This window comes from Vulpes lagopus, chromosome 2 (assembly GCF_018345385.1).
Source record: "Vulpes lagopus strain Blue_001 chromosome 2, ASM1834538v1, whole genome shotgun sequence".
Taxonomy (NCBI): domain Eukaryota; kingdom Metazoa; phylum Chordata; class Mammalia; order Carnivora; family Canidae; genus Vulpes; species Vulpes lagopus.
This window is the reverse complement of record NC_054825.1, coordinates 78955150-78971131: the sequence shown is the minus strand read 5'-3', so window position 1 is coordinate 78971131 and position 15982 is coordinate 78955150. Positions and strand designations below refer to the sequence as shown.

Here is a 15982-nt window from a genome sequence, read left to right as displayed (position 1 = left end):
CCTGGGTGCAGTTAACAGGGGTTGTGCTCAGGGGCAGAGGGATTTCCAGTATGATGGGTTCTATTTTCTCTTTGTGAAGAAAGAAACAAACCATCCAATCAAAAGTGAGGGGAAAAGTGAAGCGGATTGGATTCTGAGGAGAGTAGAGAAGGACTGAAATAGCCATTATAGAGAATGGGTAGGTAATTTTTCTAGAGCCACATAAGATTGCCAGGCCATGCTGAAGATTCAGTAAAATGATTTCTGCAATTTTTGTGTTTAAATATTCTATGATAACATTCAGGTTAACTCATAATCAACATCATGGCAATCCCAAAGCCTTAGATGCCTATTCTACAAAGAATTTCTGCATGTTTGACACCTGAACTCATAACTTTAAATTTATGGAAGAGCTTACAAAAAGCTCTTTTGCCAAAGACCCAGTCTCTCATTTCTGAAGTTCTCTTTCTTTTACTCCCATAAATTTAATTTCATTATTTATCTACATTGTTTTTTTTCAGAAGCAAAATTTAATCTGATGATAGGGAATAGATGTGAACATAGATACAAGGTTAGCTATAGCACAAATTGCCGTGAGCAAAGTCCTATAAGAGTAGCATAAAAAGCAACCATGTCCATTTGATCAACTTAAATAAGTGACATCAAACTGTCTAGAAATCAAATATAATTTGTCGCAATTATATGCTCATTTCATTTTTATTTTTATCTTTGCTATTTGCCTCACATATATAAGACATTTACTGATGCTTAGTGAAAAAAAGAATGAACATTTCAGGGATTTCTAAGCATTTGGTACATATTGATAAACCATAAAATAATCAAGTGCAAATAACTGAAAGACAATGTGAAAATCATAACGTTAATAAAGGTAACTGCTACCCCATCACAGCAATTGTATTAACAATGTCCAGAGAAAATGTTGATAAATGTAAGAGTAGGGAAGGGGAAGATGAGAACTTTTTAGAGGAGTTCAGTCCTTTCATAGAAATAGGGTAATTTTCTTTTTTTTCAACATAATTGTGAAATAAAATACTCTCATCATTATACGTCTTTAGTTGTCATTGCCATATGAATAATATTTGCCCCCAAATTCTCCCAGAATATAATAATAACAGTTAACAGAAAGATTGAAAATAACTAAATCTTTCTTTAAAATGTAGAACATGTTTAGGATTTGACAATGGTATGGGTTAAACAGCTGGGTTTTGGGTTTTTTTGTTTTTGTTTTTTTTTGGGTTAAACAGCTGTTACTTGAAACCTTAAAATAATGTTTTGTTACTCTGCAAGTTAATTTCCTAACTGGTAAAAGACAAAGGTTAGATTAGATCATCTCTGAAGGAAGTTCCTACTCATATTTCTGATTGAAAAGCATCTGATCACAGAGACCATCAGCTACTTTAGGAATATAGTACATAGTATACAGTGTCCATAATAAAAGAAATTAAGTTAATAAAAGAAATCTTCTGACAGAGTAAGTTTCCTTTTAGGTATAGCTTACTTCTTTATTCAGACTAACAAGCTGGGAATGATTTTCATCGTTAATTTTAGACATTTCCATATCCATCATAAGTTTAATTTTTTTTACCAAACTATATCATGAATGTTATTAGAGTTTTTCCAAAATAAAATTCATTTTATAATCATCGTATCACGGCCTAATTTTTTTCTTCCTTTAGATGCCTATGGTTTGAGAAATAATATAAATTCTTACCTCTAAGAGATAAGGTTCCATTTGATCCAGAGTTTTTCCAAGATGCTTATCTGGATCTAAACCTGCCAAGAAAGATTAATTTTTTTTTAAGATAACTATCAGATTTTAAGTCTAAAGACACATTACCCTTCCCTTTGCCTCTCCTTGCATAGGAAATGTTTTTATTTTAAATTTTTATATTTTAAATTGCTTTGATCCTAAAGTAAGACGTATTTTGCTAGTATTTATTTTTCTATTTCCCTTGGGTAACTGGTTTTCTTATTCCTGAAAAATAAGTTTCATATCAAATCACTTCATTGCACTGTGTCAACTTCCAGATTCATGGTTTTAATTCATTTTTGAGCAACTGTAATTTGAATGGAAAAACAGGTATCATTTCAAAGATACCTTGGTATTTTAACTATTATTTTACATGGACAACAGTTTTCTTATGTATCTCTGTTTTATCTAAACATCAAAATTCTTAGAGAATAAGAGTAGGAAATAGAAGAGTAGTAGACAAATATGCTTATATAATTAATTCACTTCATAGGACACCATATGGATACAAATAACTGTCTTATCAAATTAAATGACATTTCATTTCAATGACCACTTGTGTGATAATGTATTTTCCAAGCCAAGATGGAGACAACTCTAATCATTATTGAACCAACAGCATATGTGCACAATCTTAGATAAAGATGTCCAACTATTAGTACAATTTATGTAGGTAATAAGGTATAAGCAGAGAAGTATGGGCAATAAATTCTTTCCACATACCAAAACTAACTTGACAGGGAAGAAAAAGTCATATCACAAATCTGTTATGAAATGAAATAATTTATTTTAGATATTATATCTACAATACATTTATATATTTACATTCATAATACATGTACTGGTTAACCTCATTTAAATAAGTTATTTTTATTTTTTATTGGCTTATATTATTTAGAATACATAAACTGATGAATAATTTTCTGCTTCTAGTTGGATGCCTTTTTTTGGTAACATGGTATTTCTTATCATCGCATATCAGAAGGGAAGTCAGGCGAAGGTTGAGAACTCTTCCGTCACTGAGTATTTTTAGATGAAACTCAGAGCAAACAACTCAGACCAGTAGTACTAGATAGATTCTTCGTGTCAACACCCTTCACAGCCATCTTATTCTCATGGTATATTCACTAAAATTATAATTACAAGGAGATGGGTAAACATGTAGATGAACTAGTCCCTGACTGTCCAGTTCCTTTACTTCTACCATCACTTAGCAATTCAGTATTTAGAATAAGTAAATGAAATACATTGAAAGAAATAACCATGTAGTCAGATTTAATAAGCATTAATGTCATGCCATATTTCCTCTAGACATTTTCTTTAAAGAAATAAACACTACCATCACAATAGAACATCACCATATATCTACTCTTAATCTGTATCCTCTACCCTCTACATGGTAACCACTCTTTTGAAGTTGGTGAGTTACTAATTATGCTTTTATAATTTTAACAAATGTATATATCAAAACAATATTTAGTATTGTCATGAATATTAAATGTTTAAATGAATGATATAATCTTTAACTTGATTTTTTTCAATTCACATTGTTAATGAGATTTACTTACATCAATTACTATGGCTCTGGTCCATTCATTTTTTCTATTGTATTCTATTCCATTATATGGATATACCAGAATTTAATTCTATATTTTCCAGTAGATGGGCATTTGGGCACATGGTACTATATAATAGAAAGCTCTACAGACTCCACCAAATAACTGCTAAAATTGATATATGGATTTAGTAAAGTTGCAGGACACAAAATTAAAACACAAATAATCTGCTGCATTCCTATACACTTATAATGAGGTAGCAGAAAGAGAAATTAAGAAAATAATCCCATTTATAATAGCACCAAAAAGAAGGAAATACCTATGAATAAACTTAACAAAGGAAGTAAAAGATCTATACTTCAAAAACTATAAATCAATGATGAAAGAAACTGAACATGATACAAACAAATGGAAAGATATTCCATGATCATGGTTTGGAAGAGCCAGTACTGTTAAAATGTCCATACTACCTGAAGCAACCTGCGAATTTAATGCAATACCTATCAAAATACCAGTAACATTTTCCACAGAACTAGAACAGTTAATCCTAAAATTTATATGGAACCATAAAAGACCCCAACTAGCCAAAGCAATCTTAGAAAGAAGAACAAAGCTGGAGGTATCACAATTCCAGATTTCAAGATATACTACAAAGTTTTAGTGATAAAAGCGGTATGGTACTAGTACAAAAGAGAGTTATATAGACCAATGGAACACAGATCTATAGTTACATACATCAAGGGAACAGATTGGAGAGCCCAGAAATAAACCCATGAGGTCAATAATGTCAATTAATCTATGACAAAGGAGGGAAAAATAAAGAATATACAATGGGGAAAAGACAGTCTCTAACAAATGGTGCTGGGAAAACCAGATAGTTACATGAAAAAGAATGAAACTGGACACTTTCTTACACCATATACAAAAATAAAATGGATTAAAGACCTAGATGTGAGATGTGAATTCATAAAACTCCTAGAAGAAAAGTAATTTCTTTGACATCAGCTATAGAAACATTTTTCTAGTATGTCTCCTAAGGAAGGGAAAACAAAAGCAAAACCAAACTACTAGGACTACAGCAAAATAAAAAGCTTTTGCATGGTGAAGGAAATCATCAACAAAACAAAAAGGGAAGTACCAAGTAGGATATCTGCAAATGCTAGATCTAGTAAGGGGTTAATATCCAAAATATATAAAGAACTTTCACGATTGAACACCAAAAAACCCCCACAAATAATCTGATTTAAAAATGGGCATTTATTCAAAGACATACAGATAGCCAACTGACAGGTGAAAAGATGCTCAACATCATCATCAGGGAATTGCAAGTCAAAACCACAAGGTATCAATTTACACCTGTTGGAATAGCTAAAATAAAAGACACAAGAAATAAGTATTTGTGAGCATGTGGAGACAAAGGAACCTCTGTGTATTGTTGATGGGACTACTAAATTTTGCAGCCACTATGGAAAACAAAATTGAGGTTTCTGAAAAAATTTTATGTATTTGAGATCTATGTTGTTATGTGCATATACATTTGCAATTTCTAAAACTTTTTTATAAGATTATTCCTTTTATCAAGTAATGACCTATTCATCTCCATATATGATTTTTATCTAATATTCTATTTACCAATATTACAACACCAGCTTCACATTGTTAATACTCTACTGGCATATACTTTTTCATCATTTATTCTCAAATTTTCTGTGTGCTTTTGTTTTGGATGCCACTTATAAACTACAAATAATTGGATTTTTAAAAATTTTATCCTATCTTATAAAGACAACTCTAAGGAATGGAGTTTAATTATTTTACATTTTTAACGTTTTATGTTATATGTCTGGACCTGTTTCTATCATCTTATAGATTTCCTGTTTTATTAAGCTTTATACATATTTGTTCCTTATTTTCTGCCTCATGCTGTATTGAAAGGATTTTTGTGTTTGTTTTCTTATGAATCTTAGAATATAAATTTAACAATTTGTTTAGCACTCTTGTGAGAGAATTTACCATGTTTTCACTAGATATTAAATAAGTCCCACTGTTTCAGTTATTATTACTGTGTTAACTTTTAGTTCCATCATTTTTGTCGAGAAAAATTAAGCCCACCCACATATTTTATAATGTCTGTTTTCACAATTGTTTCTCATTCATTTCTCCTGGAATTCAGTCTATTTCTCTGAAATCTATTTTTATTTTTTTACTGAAGATCTGTAAGTGGTAAAATCTCGTAGGTTTTAGATGTCTGACAATGTTCTATTTCACTCTCATTACAATAATAGTTTAGTTGCAATATATTAATTACTTTTTTAGAAATTAGTCATTCCTAATAAGATTTATGCAGTCTAATAGTGGTTCCCATACAAGGAATATTTTTTTTTTTGTGCTAAATTGTAGTTTTCAATGTACTTGTGACATTCTGTAATTTTAATATAATGTGTGTAGGTGTTTACTTTTATTTATACTGTATATTACCTAATATACACTTTGAATTCTCAAATTTATATTTTTCTTCAAGTCTAGAAAATTTTCAGTCCTTGTATCTGCAAATATTTTTTCTGCCTTTCCTTCTAATTTTTTTCTGAAACATTACACAAATACTGCAATTTCCCAATCTACCCTGCATATTTTTAAATTGCTCTTTAATTTTTTTTCTGTCTATGTTGTTTTTTGGGTCAATTATTTTTTCCTGCTTCATTCATTCTCTATTTTACTTGGCTCACCTACAGTTTATTCTGCCCACTGAGCTTTTTTTTTTCTTTTTTAAGTGAACTATATGTTTCATTTCTAGTATTTCTAATTGGTTACTTTTCACATCACCTTGATGCTGTTTCATTGTGATTTATTTTTCTAATTGATTGTTTTTCTTTAATATTTTATTTTTCTTTATCTCTTTGAAGTTCTTCCTCAAATGGTACACTTTCAGTCTCTGCTTTCCCCCAGGATTAAAACCTCCCAATTGCTTTTGCCTGCTTCCTAACCCTTTGTATTACAGCCCCATGGTTAAGTGTATTGCTTATTGCTTACTATTTTGTGTATACTTAATTCTATTTCACAGAGATGTTTATAATGTTTTCTAGTACAGCTATGTCTTTAATACTTTTCCTTCATATATTCATCTATTATTGCAGGCTTGGGGTGGGAATGTAGAAAACTTATTTTTTTTTTAAGATTTTATTTATTTATTCAAGAGAGACAGGCAGAGACATAGGCAGAGGGAGAAGCAGACTCCCTGCAGGGAGCCAAATTATGTGGGACTCGATCCCAGGATCCCGGGATCACACCCTGAGCAGAAGGCAGACACTCAACCACTGAGCCACCTGTCCCAGAAACGTGGGAAACTTAAATCATGAGCGTTCAAGGTCAGCATGAATGGAAGTCCCTTTTTATCTTTCCTTCCAATTCCTTGATTCTTACATAGTGGTTAAACAACATAACCTATGTCACTCAGCACTTGGGCACTAGTCTACACATCATTAATGTCATTTTAAAAGTCTCTCATGATTGAATCTAATAATTTGTTCTTCTTTGTAAGGATCTGGGAATAAATAAATGCCTGTCTAAAAGTCATGAAGGGAATTTAAGAGCATATGGTTTTACAAGGTAACCACTGGGAGATCATATTGATGATCTTCCCATTTTTCTTGTAGTCTTTTAATTCATTATAGAATCATCAAGTCTCAGCTCTAAACTGTTAACATATAGAAATAGTTGTTGCATTTCATTTCAGCGACTGCTGTATTCCATGATGGATAAGGTAATTTGGTTTGCCTTTAGGTAGGAGTCAGTAAAATATGCAAACATAAGCCACACTGGGCACATTTTTTTCCACATGAATCACACAGGTACACTACGTTAAAAACTCATTGATTATAGTCACAGAAATATTTTCAATTTATTTATTCCTAAGCTAAGCACTGAATATTCTATGGCACTAAAAATGTTCAATCAAAACTTAAAACTTAAAGAAGATTTTCAAATATTTTCCTGAAACACATTATAGACCATTTAACTACAGTAGAATATTATTGTATAGCTATAAATAGCTAAGATAAAAGAGCTACATTTCTTTTTTCTCAATTAATAATGAAATAAGTTGCATGTATAAGTGCTTATAGTATGGTAAAAGGGCCTATGTTATGTTTAGTGAGTGTGGTAGGTACTGATATGATTCATGGTCTAATGCTTTAGACATTTCACACAGGAAAGACAACCACTCAGTAACATTTCATAGACAAAGCAATAGATGATCTCACTGGACATATAAAACCAAGACAATGGCAAGACCTGAGAAATAAACAATTTTGACACACTGTAAATTTATCAGAGGTTATATCTGGTGATTTTGGTAGGCGCCTTTTTTTTTTTTTTTTTTTTTGGTAGGCTTCTTTGGCATGGACAATGACTTCAAAGTTCTTATCTCATGATTTGATACTATTTGAATAGACTATACTTATTTTCTGGAAAGTGTCTAGGTTTTACAATGAAACTGTCTAGATTCAATATAATAGTCTACAGATTCTCTTGAATGGATCTTTCTATTTAAATCAACACTGTATGTGATACACATTGTGACAACTTGAGTCCCCTTCACCTGATCCTTTGTGCAATCTGTCTTTGCTTCCACTTTTCTATTTATTAGAAAGTAACAAATTATTGGGGATCTCATGATCACTGCCCATGACATGCCTATATGAAATTTCTAATGTTTTTAAAAAATATTTCTTGGATAAGATCCAGATCACCAGCAATTCAAACTACTCTCTTTGAGAAATCAATGGCCTAAAACCACTCTGATCTCAGAGATCTCTTCTAAATCACTTGAGACTATTGCATGTGGGATGATATTAGCTAGGGATGTGGTAGGAAGATTATTCATCTTATCCCAGAATATACTCAGATATGCAACTCTTCTCAAGAAATCTTTACTGCCTAGAACACTTATGATTCCATAAATATTAAACTACATGCAAATGAAAACTCTTCATAACTTATTTTTATAAACATAATGAAAGATTGAATATTTAAATTTCTTACACTTTCACATATTTTTGAACAAGTTTCCTTATTTAGAAACATTCTAGCATTGTATTACAGTCTTTATGATATTTAATTTCTCTAAATGGAACAAGATTAATATTAAAATACTTTTAAAACAAGGATCTGGAGAAACAAATACCTTAACATGAATAAACTGTTAGCTTATCTAGAATTATTAAGCTTGAGGATGTCTTTTATCTAATGTATTTTTGGTTTGGGTATTTTTTTTTTTTTTAAGATTTATTTTAGAGGGAAAGAGACTCTCCAGCAGACTCTGTTGAGCATGGAGCCCAATGTGGGGCTAGACCTCGGGATCCTGAGATCACAACCTGAGCCAAAACCAAGAATCAACATTCAACTGACTGTGCTACCCAGGCACCCCAAGTTTGAGTATTTTTAACTAGATGATATGCATGGAGAATTCTAATGTTCTTGAATGTCTCTCATAATTGAATTCTTCATAATTGAGAATACAAGGTCAGGGTCAGATTAGTATAAAAAATATATTTATCATTGGACATATTTTCAACTTTTATGCTTCAAATGGTTTAAAAAGAGACAGTTTAAATAATGAAGTCAATGTTTGAGTTAAAATTTAACACAAAAGTTAGACAACATTAATAACTTCTCAGTTTGTTTTACCAATAAGAATCCACTTATATTTCTAAGTACAACTAAACATGCTCATATACCAATATATTTGTATTATATTCTATTACACACATATTCTATACCATAGAGTCATTTTATGTATGTATGTATGTATGTATGTATGTAATCTCCACACCCAACGTGGGGCTTGAACTCATAAACCTAAGATCAAGAGTTGCATGCTCTACCAACTCAGCCAGCCAGGCACACCATATATAGAACCATTTTAAAGTCTAAGAGTGTATAACAATACTTCAGTAATTTTTAAGCTATGTTATACATTCATTCTATTTTCAATTTTTAAGCAATAGCTATTTAACTGGTATATGTAGTCAGTTCAGAATGCATATAATCTTCTCTTTCTTTAAATAAACCCCAGCATCTAGACCCAATACAATTTCAGTATAATTTAAAAATCTCTATCCTAATCTTTGTAATGCCATCATTCCCATTTTATTTCATATAAAATTGCATTATGTTGAAATTCTTTGAGGGGCTGTAATTCATGGGCTTTTTCAATGAAATTCAACTTTATCTAAAAGCTTCAATTAATCCCAGTCCTTGAAAAAGCTGTTTCTTTTTTTAGATTCATTCAATTTGGGTGTCTCTTTCCTTGTGAAGCCTGGGTCATGAATGGACATAAACTGTGCTTCCCCAAAACCCTAACAGTCTACTTAATTTACCTCCTGAATCACCAAGTGGGAGAATGCAAGTCTCCAGGGATCTATCTCCCTTATGAAAATCTTTTTAATCATTGAGATTATATTTATTAATGTTAATATAAATATCAATATTAACAAAGAAGATGATTACAATCCATAAACCCCAGCATGCTGTTATATTTATGGTAAATTTTAACTCAAATACATAAATAAGTTACTTAAAAGTTACTAACAAATTTTTCTCGAAAGTTCAGAAAAAATTTACATTAAATCCTGACACCGTTAGGTGTCGTTTAATCATGTCTTACAGATATTCCTTGATGGAAGCTGGGTGGATGAATAAACCCACAACAAGACCTAGGCACTGGATAACTCCGTGCAGAATTAAGAAATTAATTAGGAGGAAGAACCATAATTTGCAGAGCTGACATCTATTTTACTTTACTTTCATGTATCAATGGAAAGCAATTACAATTCAATTAAAATATTAAATTTTATTACTTTACTGACTGACCTTGAAGTTAATGCCAGTTTTATTTAATTGCATCATGTATGAATAACTGTTAACCCTACAATGTTATGCCCCATTATTTTCAATGCATTTTTCAACTTCTCAACTGAATTATATCAGTCAATTTATTATCTACTGTCATGAAAGCAAGTGGAAGTTTATTTCTTCAAGACAGCCCAATATATGATATGAGAGAAACATCACAAAATGTTTGATACTGCTATTTTTAAGAGAATAAAGCAAAATGAATTGTGTTCTCATCTCAACTTTTGTAGTCAAGACTTTTACTGTAAAATCAGTAGGTGGTATTAGAAGAGATATAATCACTGTGAGAGGCAATTTCTAGTTTGCCTATAATTCTTGATAAATTCAGTGCAGACAAGATTGGAGCATCCCATGTATCTTCAAATGCTAATCATGTGCGCGCACACACACACCACCTAATAATAATCTCTTCTTATTGCTACCAGATTGACCAGCCACCAGAATAAGTAGATGCCATTTAAAAAACTCTAACGGTTTTGTTGGTAAATACAACTTCTTTTTGTTGTTTGTAGACTCCAGTTGAGCACACCATTATTCTATGAGCATTTTAGAAATAAAATGGTTAAACTTATGTTAAAATGAACAGATAAGAAAGACTGATTATGCGGTCTCCAAAGTAAAGATAAACTCACATATTCTGAAACTTCAGTATTTGGGGAAGGATCTTATTTCACTTTCCAAATCTTCCATTTCTACAATTAGACCACTTCCCTTAGAGGTTGTACTAGAACTCATCTCAACCTAACTTCTTTCTGAAATCTATTAATTGGTATTTTACTTCAGTGTAGGTAACATAAAGGAGACTCAGATACTTTATGGATTCACCTTTAAGATCCACGACATTCATAAAATGAGTGACCAATAAATCATACTAAGTATAATTATGCAGTTAATGATAATCAATACTTGCTGGTGATAGCCCAAATTTTTCTTTTTTCTTAAAAATATTATACAGCTTTAACATGTAAAAAAATGAATCAAAAGTAAAAAAAAATACAAGTTTCAAACAGAGGAATCTTTTAAAGGGGGATTTGAAATATTAATTTCAGAAATATCTTTCTAACTTTTCATAGCACTACTGAATATGGTAAAGTACTGGAAATTGAAAGCAGCTCAGTATGAGAAGGGAGTGTTTGAAGTAGTAAAAGTTGAGGTTAAAAAAGTAGACAAAAGCCAGATCGTTGGGCCTTGTGTTTCATCTTAAAGAATTTACACTTGAATACCAGGTCACAGAGAAGATAAAGAAATGCTAAGCAGAGTAATGACTTGCTCCAGTTTGACTTTCAGAAAGATAATTCTAACTTCAGTCTGATTCCTTGGCAGGAAACAAGACTGAAGGCAAGAAGGTAAATAAAGGGGCTGCTGCAATAGTGAGACAGAATGTAACTGACAAGGCAACCTGTTGCATACAAAAGGAAAAGAACAGATTTGAGAGCAACATATAATAGGCAGGATATACAGGACTTGCTGATGAACTAGGTATGGGAGATCTGGGAAAGAGAAAAGGCAATGATGGTTCTCAGATTTCTAACTGTGGACAAATTTAAAGATGGTGGGAATAGTTACTTCAGGCATAGGACAATAAGAGGAGGTTTGGGAGGGAAAATAAAGGCAGAATCAATTTAGACATATATTTGAGGTTCCAGAGAATCACTCAAGAAGAGATATCTAATTTGCAATTAAATACAAGGGGTTGAAATTCAGCACAGACATCAGGCTAGAAATACTAATATAGAAACAGAAGCTATGAGATGAAATTACTCAAGGAAGAAATGAAAAGTGAGAAGAGAAAATACAGGAAGAGCTTTGAGGAATATAAACTATTGACACTGTGGTCAGAGAACTATCCAAAATGCAAATCTGATCTGGTCACTTTCATTTAAAAATCTTTCAACCATATTCTGGGGAAGATGGTTATATGAGCACTGGTTTCTGATTCTTTACTTTTTTCTTCCTGTGATGGTTAATTTTATGTATCAACTTGAATGGTTGGTTCATGAGGTCCCCAGATTAAATATTGTTTCTGGGTATATCTGTGAGGATGTTTCTGGAGGATAAGACTGATATTTTAACCTGTGGTCTCAATGACCCACTGCCCTCCTCAATGTGGGTGAGGATCAATCAACCCATTAAGAGACTGGGTAGTACAAGGCAGAGAGAGAGAGAGAGAGAGAGAGAGAGAGAGAGAGAGAGAGAGAGAGGAATCTAGCCCCCTTTCCCTGCCTCAGTGTTTGAACTGGGACATAATCAACTCTTCTGCCTTTGGACTTGGATATACATCACTGGCTCCCCTTATTCTCAGGTCGTCCAATTTGGACTAAATTATACCATTGGTTTTCCTGGGTCTCCAACTTTTAGGCAGCAAATTGTGGGACTTATCAGCTTCCATAATCATGTAAGTTAATTCTTTATAATATATCTCCTTTTACAACCTATTGGTTCTGTTTCTCTAAGGAACCTTGATTAATACATTTCCTAATATAATTCTCTATTCCAAACTCCAAAAAAAAAAAAAAAAATTCACTGAATAAAGAAGGAAAACATCAGGATTAAAACCACACAGAACTTGAACTAAATTCTGCTTGAGTGAAGATGGAATCAAATTCAAAGGAAGACTATCCTAAGACTTTTCCAGTGAAAGAATAACTTGTTAGAAAAACAACCTAAGGGGACTCTGAAGAATTCTGGTAATAGCCCATATTTCAGATTTTACATTTTGAGATACAATTTCTCATCTGGTTCTTTTTTTTTAAAGATTTTATTTATTTATTCATGAGAGACACAGAGAGAGAGAGAGAGAAAGGCAGAGACATAGGCAGAGGGAGAAGCAGGCTCCACGCAGAGAACCTGATGTGGGACTCGATCCCAGAACCCCAGGTTCACGCCCTTTGGCCAACGCTAGGCACTAAACCGCTGAGCCACCCAGGCATCCCTCATCTGGTTCTTAAAGTAAGTTTATACTGCCTATGACCTATATACATTTATATAAATTTGAGACATCAACTAATAAATAGAATCCATGTGAAAGAGAATTCATCAGAGGACACATCCTACAAACTTTATAATATAATCTTGCTCCAAGCAATTTCAATTGGCCCCTTAACTAAGATACAATAGTCTCACTTTCCAACCATGGGAAATACAGAATAATATTGGTTTTAAGGCACTAAACACAAATATCTGGTTGGATACTATAGTTATCAAATAGTCTTACTACTGAATAAATAAATAGAAAAAGATTTTTGGACTTACTTCCCAGAGGAGTTTTCAGTTAACCTTACATATCATCATTGAAGTTGTCTTAGTGTAAGCTGCCTGACACAGACACAAATGTTATTAGAGTGCTAACTTTTATAATGGCTACATTAAAAAAGATATTTATTTGTGAATATTGCATTCTGTGTATTTTTTATTTTTTATAGAATGAGGAGAATTGGAGCTAGAGATAAATGTAAAAAGATAGGTTTTAGAAATATAATATAGAACATATTTCTTATAAGGCAAAATATTATATACATTAATACATAAGGTAGCTTTGGGATACACAGGATTTTAATTTATTAAAAAATTCAGAGCACTTGGCTGGCTCAGTTGGTTAAGCATCTGCCTTTGGTTTAGGTCATGATCTCAGGGTCCTGGATCAAGTCCCACATCAGGCTCCCTGCTCAGCAGGGAATCTGCTTTTTCCTCTAACCCTCCTCCCTGCTCATGATCTCTCTCTCTCTCTCTCTCTCTCTCTCTCATGCTCTTTCAAATAAATAAATAAAATCTTTTTTAAAAATTCAAAGAACATATGCATACCAGCACGAAATAGTAATAAACATAGCTTATTTTTAGAACAGCCTGCCCTACCTAGACGGAAAAAAAAGTTAGCAATAAAATGAACAAAAATGAGCATTTATTTCCTCTGCTGTTATAATCTGTTACTACCCTTTACAGACTGTGCAAAGGCACTCTATTTAGAAATGGGTGGCTGCAGGACTGGCAGTATTTACATCTGAAACTTAAGGAAATATTATATCACATATACTCAGAATTTGATATTTAAACTTCTATTTATTTTCCTCTGAATTTAGAATAGTAGATAATTTACAATATATTTGGGAAATGTTAAAAGTCTCAACTTTCAATGTTTTAATACTTAAGTTTTAAGTTTAAAAATTCTGTGTCAAAGTATTTTGTATAAAGATAGAAATATATTTCTAATGGCAATTAAACTATACTTGAATGCACATTAGGTAACCCTTTTTTAACAAGATGATTATTTAAACAAAGTTCAGGTAAAAAAATGACATGTTAACCATAGAAAATGAAAGAATAATGCAAATTGCTTCTAACCTTTACCATTCAGCATTATTTCCTAGGAAGGCTATTGCAATGAATGGTTTTAATTATGTCCATTATTATCCAAATGAATGACAGAAGAGCACAATGTGTAGAAGCAATAATTAATATGCCTTATCTTGGCTTATTTGGGCAGTTATTAAAGAGGAAATAGATTAATATGACACACAGGAATTACCATAGGTGAGTATGTGTAAGAGTAGAACTCAGGAATTGGGAAGGTTGCACAATTAAAGCTCATGTTCTAATTAGTATGGGCATCTCTGAATGTTAAGCCAGAGGGGTAGACTTTAAGAAGTATATGTTACAAATCTGAGGGAAAAAAAGAAAAAAGGTTATAGATCTTTAGGAGACGAGGGAAGGGCTTAAAAACTATCCAGGCTACTTGGAAGACAGATAAGGACACTGGGTCTGAGAGATGTATTTACTATGCCATTATCTGAAAGGTTAGAAATCTCTGGATAGTTAAAAAAAAAACAAAAAACAAAAAAACAACTACTAGAAATAGCTCCATACAGACATTTACAAACTGAAAGTATTACTGAAAGTAATAAATACTGAAATAATAATACTGAAAGTATTTAGAACATTTTTAAACACTTAACATTTTTTCCTGAAGTACTAAAAATATATCGTCAAAGAATGGGAGAATCTGAAAAATAAAGAGACAAAAGGTAACATGAGGACCAGACAGACAACATAAGTGGGTGGACCAAGTGCTGACTTTCTCCCCAACAATGAGGACTTGGAATGAAGACAGCAAGTAAGAGGATGAGAAGCAGCAGAGAAGTTTAATTCAGTTCTATTTGGCATTGACCTTGTCTGTACAGGATACTAGGGAAACGACTATTCCAAGGGCACTTTCTGAGAAAATCAGTGGGGCAGTAACAGAGAGCAATCTCCTAGGAGGAAATAATAGAGCAACTTGAGAAATCCCACAGCAATAAATCACCATGACCAGATGGTATTCAACTGAGAGTTTCTGAAGTAAATAAAGTATGAAATGGCTGAGCTACAAAGAAGGATATGCAATGTATCTGGAAAACCAGAAACTGTTTTCAAATATTGCGACTTTGCTAATATGGTCGCCTTTCTGTAAGAAAGAAAAAAACAATCAAATTAAGATTTATAGAATTACAGACCAGTGACTCTCCTGGTGATAATGGAGAAACTGATAGAGTCTAATTAAGAATAGCTTCCTTCAACATCAGGATAAGGTTAACCTGCTAAGGTCAAATCACCCACTGAGTCTATAAAGAGAACACTGTTTTTCTCCATCCTATTAAACTTATCTGGAAATGTCAATAAAATACTAGATAGAAGTAAACCAGTAAATGTAATTTATTTGGGAATTACATGAAGCTTTTAACAAGGTCACATGAGACTATTGGGGAAAATAAATAAGCACAGTTTGGGAGGA

At 32.3% G+C, this 15982-nt stretch overlaps 1 protein-coding gene across 5 annotated transcripts in view; it reads right to left on the bottom strand.

Annotated features, from left to right (window-relative positions):
- The window catches only part of DPH6 (diphthamine biosynthesis 6), a 148400-nt gene that overhangs the window by 18987 nt on the left and 113431 nt on the right, over positions 1 to 15982 (bottom strand). For all 5 annotated transcript variants that reach the window (XM_041739762.1, XM_041739768.1, XM_041739752.1 and 2 more), the window contains exon 6: positions 1712 to 1773. In XM_041739762.1, the coding sequence (XP_041595696.1) occupies positions 1712 to 1773 (62 nt within the window). The remainder of the gene's footprint in view (positions 1 to 1711; positions 1774 to 15982) is intronic.